The sequence below is a fragment of the Mus pahari genome, chromosome 4 (genome assembly GCF_900095145.1).
Source record: "Mus pahari chromosome 4, PAHARI_EIJ_v1.1, whole genome shotgun sequence".
NCBI classification, from domain to species: Eukaryota; Metazoa; Chordata; class Mammalia; order Rodentia; family Muridae; genus Mus; species Mus pahari.
The window spans coordinates 48,401,887-48,427,476 of NC_034593.1; the positions used below are offsets into that span (position 1 = coordinate 48,401,887).

The window sequence follows — 25,590 nt, forward strand, 5'->3', positions numbered from 1 at the left end:
TCTAGTGGCTGTTGATGAGTTTGCTTTGTGTGTGTGGTGGTGGTGGTGGTGGTCCTCTTGGAGCAGGGTTTTCTGGTGTGCTTTGACAGAACAACGGGCAAACTGAAATCCTTAAAGTAATTATTTTTAACTGTGGCAGTGTTGTTTACAAAAAGGTGAGAGAGTCTTGGCTGACAGAGAGCCCGTTAGCTCTAAGTGGAATGAAAGCCATGTGTGCACAGTACCACACCCCTAGCAGTTCCTGTTAACTCTGTTAACTGTCGGTCAAAGAATCAGTGGAGCCATCCTTTATATTGACTGGTCACACACATACAGGTATCCAGGTGTCTGTGCGTGCCCCAGTCTGGCTTATAGACGTGTGTGTGTGTGTGTGTGTGTGTGTGTGTGTGTGTGTGTGTGTGTGTGAGATTCATCTTCCCGGAGCTGAAGAAGTAGCTCAGTGGTGAAGGGCACTGTCTATAATTCACAAGGACCTGGGTTCAATTCCCAGCATCTGCCTGGAGGCTCAAAACCATCTGTAACTCTAGTCCTAGAGGCTCCAACACCGTCTCCTGGCCTCTTTGAGTACCTGCCATGCACATGGTACACAGAAATATAAGCAGGCAAAACACACTGTAGTGGCTATTCCTGGTTGTCAACTTGACTATATTTGAAATGAACTACAATCCAGAATTGGAAGGCTCACCAGTGAACCTAATCTGGAGACTGGGAGATAGAAGTTTCTGATCTGGATCTTGGTATGGAGATCTTGAGACACAGTGGTGATTGAATCCAGAAGATTAAGACAGGGAGATCTCNGAGTCCAAGATCATCTGGGATTAAAGGTGTGGTGNCACACACCTTTAATCTGGGCTACACCTTCTNCTGGGGACCATATAAGNACATTGGAAGAAGGGAGTCTGGCTCTCNCTCTTTCGCCTTCTTGCNGTGTGGGACTCAGCAACTGCTAGATCCTTGGACTTCCATTCACAGCTACTACTGAACCATTGTTGGGATTTGGACTGCAGATTGTAAGTCATCAATAAATTCCTTTACTATATAGAGACTATCTGCAAGTTCTGTGACTCTAGAGAACCCTGACTAATACACACACCTACACATAAAAGTTTAAGTAAATAATGTAATAAATAAAATAAAATAAAAATCTAAAGGCAACAAGGCCAGATTTATATCAACTGGTCACACACATACAGGTATCCAGGTGTCTCACGAATCATTTATGAATTCCTGGGAAGTCATGACTGTCAAGACATCTTTTGATGGTTTATTCTTTTTCATGCGAAGGAAAATTTGCATACAAGCAAAATAAAAAGTATATTCTGAGAAGTCGTTTGCAAAGATCAGAGTTGTTGGCGTGCAAACCCATGTTTCCTCTGCATGCCTTGGCATGATCTGGTCAGCTGATTAAAGGACCTTACCAAAGCAGAGACTCGGGTAGAAAGGAGCCCGTCTAAAGGGAGGCAGGGTAGGAGGGTGTAGGCCTCTGCACTGACTGTGATTGCTAAAAATCATTCATTTGTGTGATCTGCATGCAATTTGCATGTTAGCTCTTCTTTTATAAAATGTTTGCTTCTGGGATTCCTATAGTTTCATTGCTAATGTTTTTTTTTCCCCCACTGTTTTTCTGCCTCACGACCCCAAATTATAAATTCTCAGTACCTGGCAAGTGCCAGGACATTCCAGCACATTCCTTTTCAATGCATTTAATTCTGTGGTTTTTAAACACCCACTTACCTTCTATATTTAATTCATTTCTGCAGAGAAGCTAAGTTATAATAATTCTTGATTATCCTCAATTATTATAACTTGATACAAAATGATCTTACTGCATCTTAAAGAATTTTTATCAGGAAAAAAAGACTCTTTCCAACATTTAACAGTAAAATTTTACCAGTATTTCTTGGTGCTAAAAGTATTCTTTCATTGAAAAACATGTCTTTCTAAATTATCATAATACTGTGGTAAAAGGTTAGCTATTTCACAGTTCTAGAAACGAGAACGTTGAAGTTCCATGCTATTAATTAGGACTTGCCTAAAATTTGATGGAAATCTTTAGATCTCACAGCATGAAATGAATGCTTAGCAATCTCAGTCTTCAAAGCCCGGGGACATGGCTAAGATGAGCTGCTGACAGCCTCCTTCCCTCTCAGCATGCTCAAGAAAGCAGTAACATCATGTGACACAGTGTCCGTTAGCTTCCCTGGGTCCCCATGGTATTCACTCCGAAGCTCCACAGCAATAGAAGAAAGCTTCGTTTTCTGCCAGCCAGTGTCTGGGTGTGTATGTGTGTGTGTGTGTGTGTGTGTGTGTGTGTGTACGCGCACACACGCATGTTGAGTTTATGTGCATCGCATGAATGCAAGAGTCCAAAGAGGCCAGAAGAGGGTATCAGATCATCTGTCATTGGCTGTGAGCAACCTGACATGGGTACTGGGATCCTGCAAGAGCAGGGAGTGCTCTTACCTATTGAGCCATCTCTCCATCCCCAAGGGGTTGTCTCACAAAGGCTTACTTTCTTAGTTCACTATTCTGCTTATGTAATGGGAAACTGCTAACAAGAAACAATGCAGAGGAGATAAAGGGGGAAGAGAACAAACAACCCTGACCTAGTGGAGACATGGCTTATGTGACATATACACACACAGCAGATATGTGACATATACACACACAGCAGATATGTGACATATACACATACAGCAGATACAAGCCATGCCACCTTCCTCTCAGGTCCGCAGAGCAGACAAGTGTCTTGGCAGAATGTTCCGGGTTTTAGGGAGTGTCTCTAGAATTCTCTAGAACATAAAGCCAATAGAAAAGTGAAGCCACTGCCTGCTGATATTACGAAAACATCTAGATTTCAGGTGATCAACTCAACAGGCCCTGAATCTTTCTTCCTTCCATCTAGTCAAAGTGAGATAAGTGTCTTTTGAAGGAAACTTGTTTTTCTATTTGTATGCATGAGACACACACCTCTGTTGGTTTGCCTAAACTACTGCAACAAAGTACTATAAGCTAGGCAGATTAAACAATGGGAATTTATTGCACCATTTCTGAAAGTCAGAACTCTAAGATCAAGGTTTTTGTAGGAGTCGGTTCCTCTTGGAGGGTGAAAGGTACACTCCTGTCCCTGGTCCCTGGTGCTTCCCAGCAACTGCAGGTGCTCCTTGGCGTCCACCTCTGTCTTCATTCTGAGTACCTGCCTATGTCTCACTTTCCTCATCTTATATGGCCTCCAATCATACTGGATTAGGGGTCCACCCAACTCCTGAATTACTCAATATTTAAGTATATCAGCAATGACCCCCGTTTCCAAATACAGCCTGGTTCTTCTTAATTGAACCTCAAGAAACCTGTCCACTAAGATGTTCCAAACAATGAGACAACTATTTTGTTACCTGTAAAAGTTCACACAAAGCCATCTACTGGCTTCAAAACATTCTGCCAACATTTCATACGTTTGTACCCTGAAGGCCATTGTGACAAGGGCAGGGTATGGCAGGGAAAAGCAGGTGGCCCTCTTACTTCAGAAATCAAGTTAAGGTGATTTTGCATAATTGTATTTATAGACATAGCTGTTGGGCATGAGCATTTTAACCTAGCTGGGTTGACTAAGACGGCATTAGACTTAGGGTTAAAATCTGTGAATGACCCATGTAAGTTGATCTATTGACAAGCAGCAGAGACCCTCAATTTCCAGTTCCATGTTGAGTGGTCTGGCTTTCTCATGGTTTCAAAGCCTCAGATCGCTGTTCATCAAGTCGCTCCACGCCTTCGAGGACGTTATGATTGGCATGACAAATGCTTTAGCCTAGAGGGTCTGTCTGTTCAGTCGCCTGCTTGTCAGACGCTTGAAAAGAATATGATTTTCAGGGATCGTACGGTGAGAGCTGTTATCAGTGTAGTTGGTGCTCTGTGTTCCTGGTGTGCGAAGGGAAGAGAGATCATATGCAGGGGAGAGAACACCATCTTTCATGTCATGCTGATTGCAGTTCCTGTTCCTTGCAGCTGTCTGCAGACTGGCAGCTGTTAGATCCATTTATACTGTAAAAACAAAAACAAAAACAAAACAAAACAAAAAAACAATACAATAGCAAGACAAACTGGATGCTGCAGGTTTATTCTGCCTTCTCGTCTCTTGACTCTCCAAGGATGAACCTGAAGGTCTGGGATTCACCAGCAGTAACTTAAGGACTGTTGTTGGCCTCTTTCTGACTATCTGCATGATGTCTGTTACATACCTGCAAATTATCTGATCAAATTCTGAATTCTGTCTGTCACCCTAGGAGGGCAGTTGTGATGGTTTGAATAGGAGTGGCCTTCCCCACAAAGACTCATGGGTTTGGCTGCTTGGCCCATAGGGAGTGGCACTATTAGGAGGTGTGGCCTTGTTGGAGGAAGTGTGTCACTGTGGGGGTGGGCTTTGAGGTCTCCTGCTGAAACACTGTGGCACACAGTCTCCTTCTGCTGCCTGTAGATCCACATATAGAACTCTTAGCTGCCTCTCCAGCACCATGTCTGCCTGGATGCTGCCATGATGATAATGGACTAAACCTCAGAATCTGTAAGCCAGCCCCAATTAAATGGTTTCCTTTATGAGAGTTACCATGGTCACAGCAATAGAAACCCTAACTAAGACAGTAGTAACAGGCTGTATACATGTATCCTGTAAAGAAATGGGGGTTTCTTAGCAGTGAATAGATGGCCCACTGTGCCCGTGAATGGAGTTGAATCCGAGTCCTAGGACAATGCACTGTTGATCGCAAATCAGAGCATTCACATAGGTAAACAGACATGGCTCCATCCAGATGTGAACAGCAGGTTTTTTTCTGTGAGATTGTAAAAACAGCCTGGGACTCTGGGGACACACATAGCCTAGCATAACGTTGACAGAAGGCCATCAGCGATACAGGATACTTTGGGGGGAGGGAAATGTCACTTACTCCTGACATTCGAGATAACCAATAAATAAGAAGCAACCATTAGAAACTGTACAGGTGGTTTTCTATCCTCTGACTTTGATGTCTTAGGCCCAAAGGCTACTTTTCCAAGCCACCGTGTTTCCAATTGCTCCCTTCTTCTCAGCTGGAGCTCACATTTTTTTAATGGCTTTCAGTAGGCCTGCAGGGTTTTCCACATTTGAGCAGAGAAGATGGCCGTGAGGGAAATAACTGCAGGTGGCCGCTATGTATGGTTAAAGACAGACTTTTTACTACAAAGACCAAGAGGAGAGCTTTGAAACTATGGCCCATCACTGCAGGCAGAGTGCACTGGGATTCTGAGCTTTTATGGTGAAGGCTAACTATGCTCCATCTTTATTGCGCTGGAAATGCTTATGTTGAAATTTTGTGGCAGAGAAAAGGGATGACGGGGAAATCTAGGTAAAAGAAGAAAAGACACAGAAGACAGTTGTAGTTTACAAGTTCACACCAGCATAAGCTTGTGTGGTTCATACATACCACACACATATGTACACATACATATACACTCATATGTACACATACATACCACAAGCTTTTGTGACTATACATACCACATACACATGTACCCATACATATACACACCTGAAACTTGACATTGTTTTTTTTAATGGGCTTGAATTTATCCTATTCTTCCTTTGGGAATGACAGCAGGGAGGGTCTACGGGAAAGTCAGGCCACCTCCAGCCATCTCATCAACATTAGTGCCTAGTAGCCACAGCCAATGACAATTGAGAATGAAATCCCAGTTCCCAATATTGTTCTGCAAGTCCATGAGTCCTCTCTAGGTCAAAGGTGTGTTTTATTTGGAGTGTGAAATGGTGTGCATATAAATATACATTTGTTGCCTACATTTAAAAAATCAGATTTTCACTCCAGTGAGATAGCTCAGTAAAGGTGCCTGCCTTCAAGCCCATAGTCCTGGATTCGATCCCAGGGACCTCATGGTAGAGGAAGAGAGGAGACGCCTACAAGTTGTCCTCTGACCTTCATGAACACATCATAACCCACGGACACATGTGTATGTATGCACACACACACACACACACAAACACAGAGGGAGGAGGGGCATGGCCAATACAAATGAGAGATTTGCAAGCAAAAAATCCTATTTTGCTTTTCTTAAGAAAACAATCAATCAGAGCTAGTTTATCGCAGGCCAAGACTTGAACCACCTCACTCAGACAGGCGAAGAGTATCGCAGTTTAGTGCGACCCCACTCATCTTCTATCTGTGTTAATGGCCACTGATGGGCTCATTGGCTGTGTTTTATTATGCCTGGCCCTCTTTAGTGGGTACTTCACCTGGCAGGCTTCTGTAGGCAGGAAGTGTCTCTCCTTCAGCTCCCACTGTGACAACATGGCAGCTGGCCCTGCGTTATCCCTGCAACTCTGAGGTTTAGAGCATACTCTCATACGCACAGCATAGGAGTAGGACAAAAGAAATACTGACAAATTCACTGCGGTGTTTATGAATGTGTTTGTAAGTGTGCGTTCATGTGGTGGCCAGAGGAGAGTACCAGCTACTGTTCCTCAGGATCGGCCCACCTTGCTTCTACCATGGGTCTCTCACTCGCCTGGAATTCACCAATTACGCTAACTAGGCTGGTGGCCCCGTGAGTCCTAGGTCGGCCTGTCTTTATCCCCCCAGTGCTGGGCTTACAGGTACATGCCACTGGGCCCAGCTTTTCACATGGGTTCTAGGGATCACACACATGCATGTGTAGCCGGCTCATTACTGACTGAGCCATCTCTTCATGTCTATAATGTTTGAATGCCATTGAGAAAGGATAGCTCCAAGCCCGAGTTCATAACTACACTCAGCATTTACTATAAAATCGTAATGTCTTTAAGCCAACCCGTCATTCCAAGCTATTCATGCTTTTTAAAAATCTTATTGTTGGCATCTTTTCCTCACCTTTTCATCAGCTCTTCTTAGATGCAAATGCAATCATGCAAAATAGCATTATTATTCAAACAGTTCCAGAGAGTGTTTCCATTTGTAGTTTTAGAAACTGTTTGGCTCTTGGCTATCTTGTAGTAGAATAAATATTTTTCAATAATATTTTCAGAGACATATCTATACATATACATATATAGGTGTATATATGTGTATATGTGCATATGTGTATACATATATGTGTGTGTATGTATATATTATATATGAATATATGTATGTGTGTATATATGTATATGCATATATGTGTATATATGTATATATGTATATATATATATATATATATATATATATATATATATATGCCAGCTAACATGAACATGGGTTAAAGAATGTATAATTTATTTCTAACATCATTTTAGCTTCCTTTTGTACTGGTTCCTACTAGGGTGATTATGACCAATTGGAAACTAAGTACCCAGCGAGCAGAACACTAGCTGCCTGCCACACAGAATATCCAAGGGACAAAAGACTGTGCTCTCAGAGCACTGAACAAACACAATACTGTGCTTCAGAAGTTCATGAGATGGCTCGTTGTAGGTAATGATGGCAGTCGTGGTAATGACGGTGGGAGGGAGGTGACTGATGGTGGCAGTCAGGGTGATAGCGGACATGGTGGCAATCATACCAGAGGAGGGAGTTATGGCATGTTGTGAGTGACAGGAGAGGTGGTGGCGGCAGGGATGATGGGGGAAGACTATGTATGGTAGTGTCCATGGTGGTATAGGCAGTGACTATGATGGTAAGGAAGTGATGGTGAGGATGGCTATCATGTGGTAGTGGTGATGGTGGTGGTAGTGGTGGTGATGATGAGGGTTATAATGGTGGTGTGTAGCAATGGGTGTGAGTGTGGTGGTGATGGCAGTGGCGATGGTGGCTGTGATGATGGTGGTGGTGGCTTTGATAGTGACAGTAGTTCTAGTGATGATTGTGCTGGGGATGGTAGTGGTGACTGTGACAGCAGTGAGGATGGAAATGGTGGTGATGATGGTGGTGGTGGGGGGGATGGTAGCAGGGCTTCGGGGAGTGTTGCCGGTTGTAGGACTGTGAGGCTGGTGCTGATGGTGCTGATGGTTCTGATGGTGATGGTGATTACGGTGGTGCTGCTCACCATCTTTCTGGAAATATCAGCTTCATGGAGTAATCGTCACTTGGAACTCATCACTTGAGAAAACTAATCTGAATCGCATAAAAATACCTCTTTTAGTGTCAAGCTATGTACGCAGACAAGAGAGTTGGAAATACATGTAGACATATTTAAAGCAGCCAGCTCCATGCTTTAATGTCAAGCAACATTTATAAACATCCCTGGCAGGAACACAGATCTGTGGTTTGGAGGATGTTATTGTTTGAGACCTCGAACAATAAATCAGTGCACAAACACATACAAGAAAAAAAGTGATTGTGTTTTTATCCTTCACACATATATCAATATTTTGGATTATGATTTTCTTATGAAGCTTTCTAAGAACCTGATTTTTACCTGAGGACATTTGCTGTTGGTCTTGGTGGCCTAACTGGCCCACATTAGCAACTCTACAGGAGGCTACGCTCAGGAGGCTCGCGAGTTCAAGGCCTGCCTTGGCTACAGAGTGAGGCGATCATGGCCAACCACAACTACTTAGTGAAAGGGTGTCTCAAGATAAAATAAAAAGTACTAAAAGAGGTCTCAGAAGGTATCCCCAGGGAAGAACACTGCCCAAGGCCCCAGAGGGAAGGGAACAAAGGGTTAAAATGGAGGCAGTGGGAAGGGGAAAGTGACCAGCCCGGGGCGATGTGGTCACTGCAAACCTGGCACTTGAAGCTGAGGTGGACAGAGTAGGATCATAAATTTCAGGCCAGCATGGGCAGCATTCTGGGCAACATCATGTGTCAGCAGTTAAAGCAGAGAGACAGAACACATTTATATATATGTATATGTATATGGTGTATATGATGTGTATGATGTATATGATGAATATGTATATGTGTATGTATATGATGTATATGTATATATATACATTTACACACATACACACACATATATATATAAATATTTAACTCTGATAATGCTACCTGAGGACATTGCCACACACAGATTCTGTGGTTGGGTTTTGTTTTCTGGGTCTGACACCCAACCCTTGTGTCCTTACTGGCATGACGAGATCACCAATGAGCAGCTTATAAGGTTATAATAGTCAACTGGTGAGTCCTTTTCTGGGCTGTCTGTCCACTTGGCTCTGAGCCCGTGTGAGTAATAGAACCTTGGAGCTCCTTATGAGCTTAGCTTGTTCAGGTTATTTCAGAACATCAGTTCTTTGTCCTCGCCTTGCCTTTTACAGGTGACACCCTCACACCCACAGGATCATAAAACAGGCATTTATAAAAGAATAAGCGCTTGACAACTCTCTTCTAAGGTGGTGCTATTTTTGAACTACAGATCAAACACCGCTTGGATGGAATCCAGGCCAGGAAAACCTTTGCATACGGGTTTGCATGACTCTGAAGAGACAACTGCCTCATTTGAAGTTAGACCATTATCTCAGCTGCTTGTGCTCATGAATCCTTGGAGAGATGTTCTCCGTGTGGATTACAGATTTAATTCCTTCCTAGCCCTGACTGAATCATCTGAATTCAATCCGATTGTTCAAATATCTGATTGAACAATTCCTGGGTGTGGCTACCACTTTGAACACCAGCCCTACACAACTGATAGGAGTTTGCTTTTGAGTTCAGATCAAAGATTGATTATAATCCCCCGCAAAGATTGCTGTGAAATCATTTCTACCTTCCTGGTTGTCTTAGTTTAACAGTTTCAGAGGTTCAGTCCATTAGCATCATGGTAGAAAGCATGGCACCATGCGGGCAGACTTGATGCTGCAGGAGCTGAGAGTTCTGCATCTTGAACCAAAGGCAGCCAGGAAGAGACTACTCATTCACACTGAGCAGAGCTTGAGCACTAGGCGTCCTCAAAGGTAGCCTACACAGTGGCACACTTCTTCCAACAAGGCCACGCCTATGCCAACAAGGCCACACCTCCTAATAGTGCCACTTCCCATGGGCCAAGTACATTCAAACCACCACCCTGGTCTATGAGGTATATACTATAATGAGTGTATGAGTCTATCCTATAGTGGTATAGTATAACCAACGTTAACAATGTGGCAGACAGCACTAAAGGAGTAGGAGAAACCAAACATGGGAACAGTCTTTGACAAAAGTCAAAGTGTGGAATGTTTTGAAGAGAACCCTAGTTCCTATTGCTTTCATTCCTCTCTATTCAAGGGCAGGTGGTGCTGTTCTTTTCTTAAACAATGGATCCCAGAATGAGGCTCCGAAGAGAAACCTATCCAGTGCTCTCTACTGATACCAGTGCCATGAACAGTAAATATGGTCACACTTTGGGTCCTCCGAAAGCCATGCAATGGGACAAAATCATTCATTGTCTCATCACATCCCCCAAGAATATGATGGGTCGTTCCATTTAAATACAAGAAAGCAGGCCAGGCATGATGTCTCAGCTGGTAAAAGCCATTCAAGCATTATACTGTGAGTTCTATTCCTGGATCCCGCAGTGACAGGGGAGAACCAGTTCCCAAAAGTTGTCCTGGGAAACCTGTGGATGCACACAAAGATACACATACACAATAACAACATTTAAAATTTTAATTTAATACACGAGGAAAGTAGGGTCAGAAGGTATTAACTAGACGCCCCCAGGATCAAGCCTACAATAGCATCAGAGTCCAGTACTTGTGGCTGGAGGTTGCTTCACACAGTGCTTTAGTTTAGGGAACTCATGAACTGGCATCCTGACCCCCTCTCACTGAGTCAATGGTTGCAGAATGAAAGACCTTTGCGGGTGTTTATGATTGAGTTAGCATCTTTATACAGAGTCCTAGAGGAGATGCTAATACCTTCCATCAGGTGAGGCTAATGTGAGAAGATATAGTCTGTAAAGAAATGGGGCTCATCAGACTCTGAGTCAGCTGGTACCTTGGTCTTAGGCTTCAAACTTCAGAAGTGTGAGAAATACATTGCTGTTATTTCTAACATATCTTGTCAATGATACTTTGTTACAATAACCTACATCGACCAAGAAAGACTCATGAAAAGAAGAAATGCCAGTGTGGGTTCCCATTGAACCATGATGGGACTACGGCCTGATAATCACTATTTTAAGCTCCCCATCCTGCATATGTAGTATACTAACAGACCCCACGACACAGCTTAGCCTGGCATATCTTGTGTGCTCAGGACAGTTACACTAGCCTACCTTTGAGAAAGGCCATTTAACAACCACAAAGCCTATGCTATCATAAAGTGTTCCGCACCCCAGGTAACTTAATGAATACTTTATTTATTAAAAAGTTAAAAATCATCAGTCCAACAGGTCTCTGCCATTGTCTTGCCTGCAGTCAGTATATGCTAAGGTCATTTCTACCTGGATAAACAGTGGCTTTACACTACTGTAAAGTCAGAAAATTAAAGTAATAAGTCAAATAATAGTAAGTGGCGCCATCAGTTATTTTTTAAAACCAGAATTAAATAATAAAGGACCCGTCATTTGGTCAAAGTGTATAAAATACTGACTTTTACATTAAGGCTGTGCAGCTCGGAAGACTGGATGTGACCAGCTCTACCTGATGTCTTCTGAGGGCAGCCTGTGAGTACACACTCGGTGACTCTACCTGATGTCTGCAGCAAGGGTGAATGAGTGAAGACATTTTCAATTCTACAGTCTTTTTTTTTTTTTCTCTTGAAATTGCTGCCCTGTTGAAACAGGAATGGCGAGGGGGAGATGGTCAGGCGGATGAGAACAATTGCTTTGCAAGGACGAGGACTTGGGCTAGGAACCTCAGCAGTCATGCAAAAGGCCAAGCAGCGTCCCGCACATGCCTGGAACCCTCCTGCTACGGCAGGCAGAGACAAGGGCTGCTCTGGGTTGCTGGCTGCCACCTAGGGTCAGTGAGAGACAGGATCAGGTGAGCAAGGCAGAGGGCTAGAGCATGGCACACCTCCTTTGACCTCTGCCCTTACACACATAAGCACAAATACAGTCACATGTAACACATACACACCATGTAACACACCACATAGCACACACACAAATACATACCACCACCACATACCATACACACCACAACTACATACACATTCATACACACCACACACACATACCTCACACACACACTATATAAACACCACACATGCACACAAACACACATCACATACCACACTCACTACATACACACTCACACACAGCACAGCACAGCACACCACACCACACACACATCACACACATAGACACACAACACCACACCACACCACACACACATGCATACATACCACACACACATCACACACACACACCACACACACATACACAAACCACCACACCACACACACATACCACACACACACACAATACCACACACACATCACACACACATACACACAACACCACATCACACCACACACACACACATACATACCACACACACGCAACACCACAATGCACACAGACACACACAAACACAAACACACACACACACACACACACACACACACTGAAACACTTTCCACCTTATTTTCTGAGCTCACTGAGTCAGCTGGAAAGACTGACAATGAGCTTCAGAGACCTGCCTCTGCCTCCCCAGCTCTGGGATCCCAGGAGCATGAGGCTATGCTGATCTTACTATACACCATCCATTCCTTCAGGACCTCCTGTTTGTACAGCAAGCATTCTACCAACTCTGCCACACACAACCCAGCCCAGGAATGAAAATGTTTAATTTCTTTTAAGTTAAAAGTTTTGTTAGGAAGAATTATTATAAAATTGTTGCCATTTGCACAAGGTTATCATCAAATGAGGAGAAAATAAAAACACAATGATGATGTATTTTATGAAAATAACACTTTATAAAGTTTTTGTGTGAGTACATAATGAATTGTAGACACATTTCATAACTGATTATAAAGAGAAAAGTTCACAATAGCTGATTTACAATGCCATATTGTGTAAGAACACTGAGTGGTAATGCAGAGGCCAAGCGTGGGATGAAACGGAGAGAGATGCCCTGTCTCTGGCTTGTCTGGAGCCTGGAGAGCCTGTATATGTCACGGTTTAATTGACAGATGTTTGTAATGGTCACATCATGAATTATGAATCCCTTTTGATGCAGCCTCTTAAGTCACAAGGAGAGGACATTTTTTAACGTCACAAAAAGTGTTTCTCTTCCTTAAGTAGAAGTTCATGTGAGCAGCAGGGTCTGGAGTGATGGCACAGCAGTTAACAGTGTCTGTAGAGGACTAGAGTTCAATTCCCAGCACCTATGTCAGGCAACTCAGAACCACCTCAAACTCCAGCTCCACACACACACACACACACACACACACACACATCAATAAAATGAAAATAGATCTTTAAAACATGAACAACAGAACTTTTATATCTACTCTATCAGGAAAAGTGAAAAGAAAGTTAAAGGATTATACCATAATCAGTGAGTTCAGTAAATGGACTGAATGTCTTGGCTTTTATTTTTATACTGGTATTTTTATTTATTTATTTATTTGTTTGTTTGTTTGTTTGTTGCGATGATCTCTTACCATTTGAAGGGTCCTCTCCTCAGCATACAGAAATGTCTGAGGGCTAGCTTCCATTTGGTCTGTAGAGGGCGCGCTTGTAAAGAAAATATCCTCACTAAGGCCCGCTGATAAGAATATAGGCCAGCTTCCCGCTGTCTTTGTTGCCATGGAGACCACACTCCAGTGAGGGGCAATGGATTCCGTGGTCCTGATTTAGAAATGTGTAACCAGCAGATGCCTTTACTGCCTTTGTTTCAATCTTTGCCCTTGCAGAGCGACTCAGGCCGGAAGCAGAGCCAAGGAAGTCCGAGTTTGCCTGCATGATTTTGTTTCCTCTGTACACATCTGTCTCCTGAGACGGATGCGCTGGCATGATGAGCCAATGGAGAAGACAAGACGTGAATTCATAGCTAGAAAAAGAAATGCGTTCTCCTCCAGCCAAAGAAACAATTCAAATTAGTTTAAAAGAAAAAGTGTTATTAGACACTTGCTTATACTGTTAATATACCATATATGTGATAACTACTTACATAACTGTTTATCAACTGAAATGTCTGAGACGTACATGCCAGGGTACAGGTTTCTGTAGATTTGAAAGGACTTATTTTGCTGTAGATAGGCAGTTAAGAGCCTGCATTTGAATTCTAACTGGATTCAAATTCCTTCTTGTCTTCTATTCCATCCTAGGCTATCAGCTTCATTTACAAATTGGGGTTCATTCCACCATAGTGTAATTTAGTGCTCTCATCACTGTGACTAACACATAATCAACCTCTATAGAGAAAATGTTGATTTGGCTTCACAGTTTGGGAGGATTCAGTACATAGGTGATTGCTTTGGGATCTTTGACAAGGCTGGGTGTTAGTCACAGTGGGACCGAGGGAAAGCACATCTGTGACTAGGGACCCAAAGAGAAGATGGGAGGAGCTGAGGGTGCACTGTGCCCTTGGTAACCTAAGGACCTGCCACCAGGTAGCACCTGTACTGACGGAAGGCACAGTCCACTGTAATGGTTCTACCCCTGGGTTGGTGGTCCTGGGAAGGCACAGTCCACTGTAAAGGTTCTACCCCTGGGTTGGTGGTCCTGGGAAGGCACAGTCCACTGTAATGGTTCTACCCCTGGGTTGGTGGTCCTGGGAAGGCACAGTCCACTGTAATGGTTCTACCCCTGGGTTGGTGGTTCTGGGTTTTATAAGAAAGCAGGCTGAGCAAACCATGGGAAGGAAGCCAGTTAGCAGCTCCCCTTCGTGGCCTCTGCATCAGCTCCTGCCCTGCTCAAGTTCCCGCCTTTACTACTTTTGATGATGAACTCTCATATGGAACTGTGAGTGAAATACACACACTGAACCACTCTCCACCTTATTTTCTGAGCTCACTGAGTCAGCTGGACAGACTGACAATGAGCTTCAGAGATCGGCCTCTGCCTCCCCAGCTCTGGGATCCCAGGAGCACGAGGCTATGCTGATCTTACTATACACCATCCCCCCCCCCCAAGTTGCTTTTGGTCATGGTGTTTCATCACAGCAATAGTAACCATAACTAGGACAGAGGCAATTTCAGGTCAAGCTGTAGCAACTATCCAGCACTTGTCTGTCTCCTTCACTGTGGGGAAGATCGAATGTGGAGCTGGGTGGGCACTTGTCTAACATGCAGGAGACGGTGGGCCAGCCCACAGCACTGTCCCAAATAGAAGCAAGGGCAATGACTCTTGATGCCTCAGCACACACACACACACACACACACACACACACACACACACACACTTATCAGGTACAACATGTTAAAAGCAATGCAGAAACTGGTAAGACAATTTAATTAACACCTCCAAGTTTCTCATAGCAAGTGAGCTTAGAACTTTGATTTGCTTTCTGTTGCTATGGTGAAACACTGGCCAAAGCCAAAGCCAACTTGGAGAGGAAGGAACTTATTTAATCCTACAAATCCTAGATCATAGTCTGTCCCCGAGGGAAGCAGCAGGCAGCACTGAGGCAAAGACTATGGAGGAATGCCGTTCACTGGCTTGGCCTCATGGCTTGCTCAGCCAGCTCTCTTATACACCCTAGGGTCACCTGGGGGCAATAACTACAGGATGCTGAACCCTCCCAACCGATCAATTATCAATCAAGAAAGTGCAGCCCAGACTTACCTACCATCAGACAAGCTATGAATGGAGATGTCTCCCTAATTGAGATTCATCTTCCTAGATAACTGTAGCTGTGCCAAAATAACAAAAACTAAAGAGGAAATTGGGCATTGTGATCCCTGGTCACTAGCTCTCATCAGCACACTCAATGGCTTTTTTTCTTTTAGCACATTTGACAATCAAGCACCGGTGCATTTGAGGTGTCCTGGCTTCCGTACTGTCCCGAGCTCCATCCAAGAGAAATTCTCACCATGAACAGGAGACTTTCTTTGGAGTTAAATTCCCATAGAATAACCAAAGAACCAGATAAGAACCAGATATCCATGGGGAGAACTTAAGCAGTGCGCCAGAAACAGATCGCATCCTCTCTGCCTGCATGAGATGCGCATGGAATTTTGTTTCTAATGAGGGCATTCCAATGGGTGTGCTTTTCTCAAAAATCTACAAATCTGTGGTTCCCACAAGTCTGAGAGTTGGTGAAGACACTAGCGCCCCTGAGCTTCTGCAACAATGGTTCATGCGACTCTTATTTTAGCCCCAGAGGAGAGCAGATTTGTGAGTGAGTCCTCAAAGGTTCAAGCCAGGGGAGCCAAAGGGAAGCCAGAGCCGGGGTCCACACCCCATATTTGGGTGTGTAACTTCTAGAAGCTTTGCACTAATTACCCGACTCAAATATAAAGTATGTTTTTCATCAAAACAGTAATCTTAAAATCCAATATGGTGGAGGGAGAGGCAGGTGGAGTTAGAGGTCAGCCTGGTCAACAGGGTGAGATCCTATTTCAAGACAAAACCAAAACCAAAGTAAAACAACAAACAAAACAAAGACAAATTCTTATTCCATTAGTAATAAGGAACATTCACTTGTTACACCTTGCTCAAATCTACTTCAAAAAGAAGCCTGCAGGTGTGAATATCTCGGAGTATTATAACCATGACGGGTTCTGCTTTAAAAATTAATTCATTTGAAGTAGGTTTATATTTTATTCATACTTATTTTGAAAACAAAGACAACATTTTTGGCTCAAAATAACGTGTATTGAGAAGGTTCCTATTCATGGTTATATTTGGTTTCTACTCATGGTCATAAGATATCAAATCCTTAAAATGATTGATGTAATAAACTGAGGTACAAAGAAGTTCACAGCTGAGTGGCAGAGCTGGGTTGACACCTAGCCCAGGGGTCTCCGGTGCTATGCTCTTGGGGAATGGAGCAGAACATGCATGGATATTGGGCCAAAGAAGGCAACACCCTGGAGATCCTGTTCTGCCTTGACTGGATTTGAAATCTTTATAAACAAAACTCATTTATGGACAGATGAGAGATGGCAGACAAATCTAGATAGCTCCCCTCAGACTTTGACAAAACTTCTAGAAAAATTGTTACTTTGGGCAAGTTATTGACTCACAGCAAACAGTGTTGGGAACTGTAGAGATCATAAGTCTAAAGACTGGAGAAGAAGAGAGAAAAAAACATGGACACATATTCTCCAGGCTATCAAGTTAGTGGTCAATAAACATTTATTAAGTGATGCCAACAGCTTCAGAACAAGGGTGTGTCCCTTTGGGTTGGAGAAGGTAGGGCTCAAACCTTCAACTGAGCCTTGGTCCACAGGAAGGACTTAGACCAAGTCTTGGTGAGAATCATAATAGGGGTTTTTTTATAGAAAAGAAATCACACAAGCACCAAAGGTGTCAGAGAATAAAAACCAGTGGAAACACATTTATTTTAGAGCATAATGTCTGTCCAGACATCATTGTTTATCACTCATTAGACACTGGGTCAACTGGAGACCCTGTAGGTCGAGTTGGAGACAGATGTAAGGGCATCTGGAATACCAGCTCTGAAAGACAAACCTTAAGTCCATGACTATAAGCCAGTGGTGATTTCCGAGCTATGGGAAGAGAATGGCAGACCGACTAGATTAAACAGCACGGAGTGCCAGGAAAGGGGCGGGGCTTCTGACTTCTACAAGAGCTAAATGCCAAGGTCCCTGGAGGAGGATGGGCTCTGGGCAGACAGGATGATGACAGCTATGAGGAGGAGGGCTGGGGCTGCCTGGCATTCGGAGATGTTGCAGGGAATCAAGCCCTAGCCAGAGTGAGGCTATGGATGAGAGGGTGTTGCCAGTGAGAGAGGGAGGCTTGGAGAGGAGTTATTCACAGGCTGAGTGTATCTTCTTTCGCAAACTTGGTATTTCTCTTTACATCTGCTCTATGGTAGATGCTTCTGACAACATCTAAGCAGAGGTTTCTTGAAAGATGAGGACCACATTCATGGTCCCCTGTAGCATAAAGCATGTTCTTTACCCATACACCTAACTTATATTTTAGAGCTGGTAACAAGTTGAGTTTCGAGTACATTAAGTTTTCAAATGATTAACACTTCATAGATATAAGGTCAGAGTGCTATGGAAAACTCGTTTTACATTTCTCTACTTTCTATAGCTCCTTGATCCAGAATGTTCAGAAATACCTCAAGGAAAATTCCCACACTGCATTTTCCAAGAGAAAAATGGGATATAAACTACCCGTTACTCTTTTCTGTTAGGTGGACGACATTACAGTGGCCTCTCAATTAGTAACGGAGGAACAGAGTGTGGATAATAGAAACCTACCCATTTTGCCCTAATCCACCGTTCATCTAAATCTCTTTTGCCCTCCACCCTTTTGTCAGAGCTTCTCACAAAGAATGGCATTGTTTTTTAATTTCATCTACAGAGCTTACTGCCACTTTCCAGTGGGCTGTTGTAGGCAGGAAAGAGGCAAAATGACACAGAGCAGAACCCCCCCGGAGTGTCAGACAGTTCAGGGCTTCCACTGATTCTATCCATGGAGGCTTGAGTGGTAAATGAGTACATGTTACTTGACATCAGAATGACTCCTTCCCCTGTCTTCTCTGCTGTGCGATGACAGATCATTTCTTTAGCAACCACTGTGTTCTTCTCATATTCTTGGAATCCTAGTGTTGGAAGGAACATCAAAAGTTCATCACGTTTCATCTCTCACTTGCCAACAGGATTGCACTTAAACTGTCCAAGATGGATCATTTGTTGTCTGCTGTGTTCTGTGAGCTGAGAGCTTGGAGAACAGTCATCATCACAATGGTGGGAGCCCATTGGCTACAACCTACTTAGAACACATTGTGGTCCCGCTGGTTATCTACCCACTTAGCAAGAACATACACACACACACACACACACACACACACACACACACACACACACACACACGGTTGAATGTGGTTGATATCCTGTAATGAAAATGGTAGAGCATGTAGAAAGGAAGATGTATCTCCTTTAGAAAACGACAGTTTTGATTTATATGAAACTTTGTGCATGTGTGTCTGAGCATAGTTTGTGCATATTTGTATGTATACAGATAGATACATGTACAGAGAATAGCTCTGAGTATCATTTCTCTAACTTGTTTCGAAGCTTATCAGTTAGGCTCTACATGCCTCTGCTTACCCAACTTTGGGATTATAAGTGTTCTGCTGTAACTGTCCTTTAAACCTGGGTCCTTGTGCTTCTGTATCAAGAACCTTATAGACTGAACTATATTTCCTTAGCCCCTAACCAGAGATTTGAAAAAAAAAAAAAAGTCATAGTATTTGGCTTGGAACTTGATGCACTATCGGCCCATCATTAACAGTTTCAGCAAATAAACTAGGACCTAAATTTTGTTTTGGAAACGTGACTGCCTGGAGAGTGAGTAGCAGTCTTTGCCAGTGCATTCCTCGAGTTTTAAATTTTAGTTGGTCCGTGTTACTTTGAGACTGCATCTCACTGTGCAGCCCAGGATGGACTCAATCTCACCGACTCGTACCTTAGCCTCTCAAGTGCCATCACTGTAGGTGTGTGCCAAGATGCTGGTTTCTGGGGTCTTGAACCTGTGGCTGTCCACACAAGTCCCAAAAGGGGTTTGCAAAGGAACACTGTACATTTGTTGCTATGGAAGAAACGGTTCTAGATTTGGGTTCAGGAATGTTGGTTTTCCCTCTCTTCTCTTTGGGCTTGAGTAGACTTCAACACATTTAGAATACCTAGAGTTCAGAACAAGGCTTTGAATCTATCATACTGGATAAACTCCGTGTGGTACCAGGACATAAGACCTCCAATTGCACAGGATTTATCCACCACCCAGTCTTTCAGGGCATACTGCACTTTGGGGACTCATGTTCTGTTTTGCCTAAGTGTGATCCCATGTCTTACTCATTCTGTATGTTTGTGCCATGAGCTATCTTACGTCTACCATGCATTCATATTAAAGGGACGAGCCTTGTAAATGGTTGCCTAGATGGTACCAGTACCCACAGAGAAATCTAGGATGTCAAGATAAGTGAGGTCAGCCTTGAAGTGAGAGAGAAAGAGCAGTGGTGTGGGGCACAAGCTCTGCCATCCATGCTCTCAGGGTTTAAATGGCAGGGAAAAAAAAAAAAAAAGAACCCTTACAGGCATGGATACATCTGATTCATATTTAATGTTGATCATCAAATCCTTGGAAAAAATTCCCCTAAAAAATTGCTGCCAAGTCATTATTTGGAAATGAGACATCTTGAGAGACCCTCAGTAGCCCACATGCCATTGCCCCTGGGGCAGCAAAGAATGTTATAGTCTCCCAACTCACAGCCTATGTGATAGACATAGGATGCCACCAAAGCCTGACAAAGACCCCAAACCGCAGAGGCACCCATAGCCGAACCACAGATGAGGGAGATGCTAACAATGACCAGGGACATCTCTCAGTCTCCATACCTATTTGTTTTTGGTGCCAAAGCACCTGGAGGAAAATGCCATTCAAAAGGCTATTTTATACAGCTCTGCCCTGGTGGGTTTTGTTGTCAACTGGATACACCTAGTAAGAGGGATCCTGGTTGAAGAATTGCCGCCATCAGCTTGGCCTGTGGGCATAACAATGGGGCATTTTCTTGACTGATAATGGAGATAATAAGATCCAGCCCACTGTGGGAAGTGCTATCCTTAGGTGGGCCTGGGCTATCTGTATAAGAAAGGTGGGTGCTGTGAGCCGGTGGGTGAGTAAGCCCTAAGCAGTCTTCTTCCACAGGCTCTGTTTCAGGTCCCACCCCAAGCTTCTGCCTTGCCTTGCCTTGATGATGAGCTACAACCTGCAAGCCAAATAAAGCCTGTTTCCTCCAAGTTGCTTTCGAGCTGTGTTTTACAGCTACAGAGAAGCAAACTAGGTTCTTATGATTCTCCCCCATGGTGAAAGGAAATTGGGAATGGATAGAATTCAGCAGCATTCCATCATTAGCATAACCCATGCTATGAACAAAACATTGTAGGAAGCATCTTTAAGCTTGAAAATGAATCATGCTGGCCGCAATTCACTGTGAAGCTACATCAACCTTTAAGTTCTCATTTGGCAATACACTGTGTCAAGTCCTTGTGTTTGTTTTTGAGATAGAATGTCACTGTGGTATTCAGACTGGCCTGGAAGTCTAACTGGTAGTCCTCCATACTCAGCCTCCCTGTGCTTAGAAAACACATGAAACCACGTCTAGTTTAAATTTTTCTTTTACCCGGCAATGAGAAGTTAAGAGGAAGAATGTCATGATGGCCCCAGGCTATAATCTCAACACTAGGGAGGCTGAGGCAGGAGAATGGACTGTTCAAAGCTAGCTTGAGCTAGAGAGTGAAACTCTGGATCAAACAAACAAACAAACAAAAACAAGGGGCAGACACATAACTCAGTGGCTGAGTATTAGTCTAATATGTACAGTCTTTTACTTGATCCCAGGACTGAGTGGGTGGGGGACTTAGAGGTTTAGTGTTTGATACAGTATGACAGAAGAGCACAGAGTTTCTTTAGTGTTCGGATTCCACCCTCACCAAAAACTTCTTTCTATTATAAGGGTTTCAGTTTATTTCAACTAGAGATGGACTAGGCCTACAAGTTATTATAATATACTATTTTTCTCAATGGTTGTTGTGAATACATAACGCTGTTAATTACCAACAGAAGCAGTTAAATCCCTGCACCAGCTCTCCTTGCTTTTGGAACTTACATTCAGAAGCTGGGGGGCTCCGGAGTCCGAGTAGCTGAATCCCCAATGTTATGGAAACAAAGAGCTCTTACCTCATAGCCTGTTGATGTTTCCAGTCATAAATGTGACAGTTACCCACCCAGTCGCCTTCTCTGCCTTCCCGCAGACCTGAGACTAACTCGTTCCTTACTGATAACAGATGCACAGCAGAGCCTTTGAAATCCCCCTGTTGATTCCATTAGAGGAAAATGGCTTTATGGAGAGGTCTATGCAGGGGGGAGGGGAGGTGGTGTTGTGATCACTGTTGTGTGGACCCCTGGCTGAGAACTATGCTTTTCTCTTGTAGGTGATGTGCCTTCAAGACTTTTTTGGTGATGATGACATTTTTATTGCATGTGGACCAGAGAAGTTCCGTTACCAGGATGATTTCTTGCTAGATGAAAGTGGTAAGAAAAAAAAAAGTTCAAAACCGGGGAAATTTGAGGCAGCTTTTCAAAATGAACTGCACCAGGCCAAGATTATGTCAACCCCAAAGTCACCAAATCAGTTTCAGACCCTCTACTGCCTTGTCTCTCCTATATCTTGAATTTCTTTGATTTTTTAAATATAGAAAACAGATGAAATGATAATTGAAAAGGTTAATCCATTTGGAAGAATATATCCTAATGGCTAATTTATAGCCATTTAATAACTAAACTGATACTTTGCAGGGAGCCATGGTGTGGATCTCTACACTTTTTGTTACATATTTTCTTAAAAAAAATTATAGTGGAAGGATTTGTAATCATAAACTTACTGAGCATGCTTCTACACTCACACTCAGCTTTCACGTGGCTCCCTCTGATTCCTGAGAAAATGGTTTGCTACCCTTTCTCCCTGAGGTACATTGGAATTTACGTGTCATAAATATCTTTGAAGTGTCAGGATGGGAGTGTCCTTCCATTAATGAACTAAATGTGACCCTTGGTGATTGATAAGGAAGAGGGTTAGTTGATAAGGAGGCAGGGTACTTATAAATGGGGAAATTAATGTGAACGTCTGTGATTTTCAGAATGATTTATTTGGGGGATACTGGGAATCATTTCAGAATTGCCTAGCATCCGAGGTAAAATAATTGCTAAGGATGTCCTGCTTGATAACTGTACTTTTAATCCACTTAGGGAACTGTTACATAGTTACTGATGCCTTAAATTCCATTTAATTGAAAAATTTGAAGTAATAAGTGAATTTATTGTTGCTACATTAACAGTCCTGAAGTGCTTAACAAAATGGCAGGTGTTACTCTGTCCTGGTCTCACCCTAAAGCCTCAGTTTCATACTCACACTGTGATGTAATGATGGACCACATAGAGACATTGTTTCAATGATGGATCGCAGCCCAGACACAGTGGAGTCCCATGCCAGGACAGTGCTCAGGCATAGACTAGCCACAGCATAGCAAGCAATTCTATTTTATTAACTAGATTATATAATGCTCCTACCATATTAGCTCACCTAAGCACACCCTTTACAAACTATTGAGCATCACAGGATACACATATATGCACACACACACACACACACACACACATATTTATATATAATATGTATATTATATATGTATCACAGAATACATAATACATATATATGCATATATATATATATATATATATATATATATATATATATATATATATAATCCATGTATAAAAGCAATGATACTTACTTAAACATTTACTAATTCATGACATATGGAAAGTGGACAACAATAACTGCCCTCCCTCATGAAAACTTAAATGCTCAATGGAAGTACCTAGAGATGACATGATGGTGCCATGTGACAAGATTTACTTTGGTACAAGTTCCTCACTGGAGGAGGACTTTGGCATCTCTTTCCCCCCAGATAAGTTTTCTCCAAATAGATTCCATCTTCATAACTGATACACATGTCCTCTTGGGGCAAGGACTTATGTAAATGCATCACTCACAAGACATGCTCAGGGAAGAGAGATCCCACCCTGTTTAAGAATAAAGCGGCTTTGCCACCGCGTGGAACTAGCAAATGTTTCCAAGTCAGAACACAGAGCTGACAGCACAGGTTTTGAGAAAAATAAATGGCCTTGACTTTCAATTTAAAGAAAATAGCTGCTTTTGATAGAATGGTCAGGGAAACCAGATGTGCTCTGAAATGAAGCCCACTTAAGGCTCTGATACGCACAACAGCCTGTCGGGTTTGAACTGGAGTACAGCCTACTTTCTGCTGCTGGTTTGCTGGTTTGGGTCCTTTCATCTGGCCGTCAGGCTGACTTCAGCCCCCTTCTCTCACCTTGCCCATCCTGGGAAGCCGCACAGCTGGCCGGTCTACTGCTGCTGCTGTGGCAAGGCAATGCTCTCAGCCTTGGGACTGCAGCCACCCACAGGCAGGTAGATTTTCTGTGAAGCACAATCAAAAGCTGCCATTAAACAATCTTACCAATTCCCCCTCATTATCAGGAGACATGTGGGGGTGCTGCTCAGTAGCAGGGTTCTTCCTTAGTTTTAGCCCAGCTTTGCTGAAGAAAAGACAAGTAGGGTCCAGAGAGAGGGGGCCAGGGTTCAAAACCTCTGCTTCCCTTCTCAGAGGTCCTGAAGTTTGGCTCCCAGAGTAACATCATGGCTCACAACCATCTGTAACTTCAGTTCTGGGGTTCCCAATACCTTTCCCTGTACTCCTGGGGCAACAGGGACATACACGGTGCATAGACATAAATGCAGGCAAAATACCACTGTGCAATATATACATATACATATACATATACATATACATATACATATACATATACATATACATATACATATACATATACATATACATATACATATATATACACATATACATATACATATTAAAAGAAAACACAAGTGTACATGTGCTTACATACATTCACACAGACAGGAACACACATGTATGCATGCACATACACAAGTGCACACACACTCATATAACCTAGCTATCTTTTGCCCTGTGAAAGAGCTCTACAAACCACTTTGCTGAGCTCCTCAGTTACCTTTTCCTGATAAATATATCCTACCCAGTTCTCTGTGTGAGATACGTTTACCATGTAACTGGTCCTTCCCCACTGCAGGAGAAACACATAGTCCCGGGAGAGGGGAAGGGGAGTGGACTGAAGAAAAGCAAAAATCTAAATTGAAATTTCACTTCCTTAGATGAACTTACCCGGAGTCTAAATTCTCCCATTGACAACTGCAATTTTCCTGGTGCTTGTACAGTGTGTTCTGGGGCTAATGTATTAAAATTTGAATCTTTTTTTATAAATGTGCTGAGTGTGATCTAACCCAGTTCATTTGTACTTACTAAATGGTATCTGAACATTGATGCTATATTTGGTCAGCTCTACAGCCAACTTCCTGAAAGACACGGGGTGATGGGTGTAAACAGCTTCAGAATTATTATTTTCCTGGTGCAGAACCATGCTTGATTTAATGGTGTCAGGAAATGGCTGTGTGCAGCAAGGCGATGCTTTTACTTTAGCTACGGAAATTAGTGTACATGCAATTAGGAATGATACATCCAGCCTGGCAGTGGTGGCGCACGCCTTTAATTCCAGCAGTTGGGAGGCAGAGGCAGGCGGATTTCTGAGTTCGAGGCCAGCCTGATCTACAGAGTGAGTTCCAGGACAGCCAGGGCTCCACAGAGAAACCCTGTCTAGAAACCCTCCACCCCCCCAAGAAAAAGGAATGATACATCCCCCAAGTACCACTAGCAAGCTCCCAAAGACATTGCTCAAGGGCTTTCCAATGACGACGATGCCAAAACAAATATATATTTCTCAGGGCCACATGAGAGCAGAATCAATATGAGAAGCGACTAGCCAGAGATGCTCTTTCTTCCCAGCTTCGCGTGCTGTGTGGGCGCTTTCCTGGTTCTAATTCAGAATGTAACCATTTTAGCAGTGTTGTCC

At 43.1% G+C, this 25,590-nt stretch overlaps 1 protein-coding gene across 6 annotated transcripts in view; it reads left to right on the top strand.

The window, feature by feature from the left end:
- Dclk1 (doublecortin like kinase 1) overlaps positions 1-25,590 on the top strand; it is a 293,977-nt gene that overhangs the window by 116,893 nt on the left and 151,494 nt on the right. For all 6 annotated transcript variants that reach the window (XM_021195925.2, XM_021195918.2, XM_029537365.1 and 3 more), the window contains exon 4: positions 21,996-22,095. In XM_021195925.2, the coding sequence (XP_021051584.1) occupies positions 21,996-22,095 (100 nt within the window). The remainder of the gene's footprint in view (positions 1-21,995; positions 22,096-25,590) is intronic.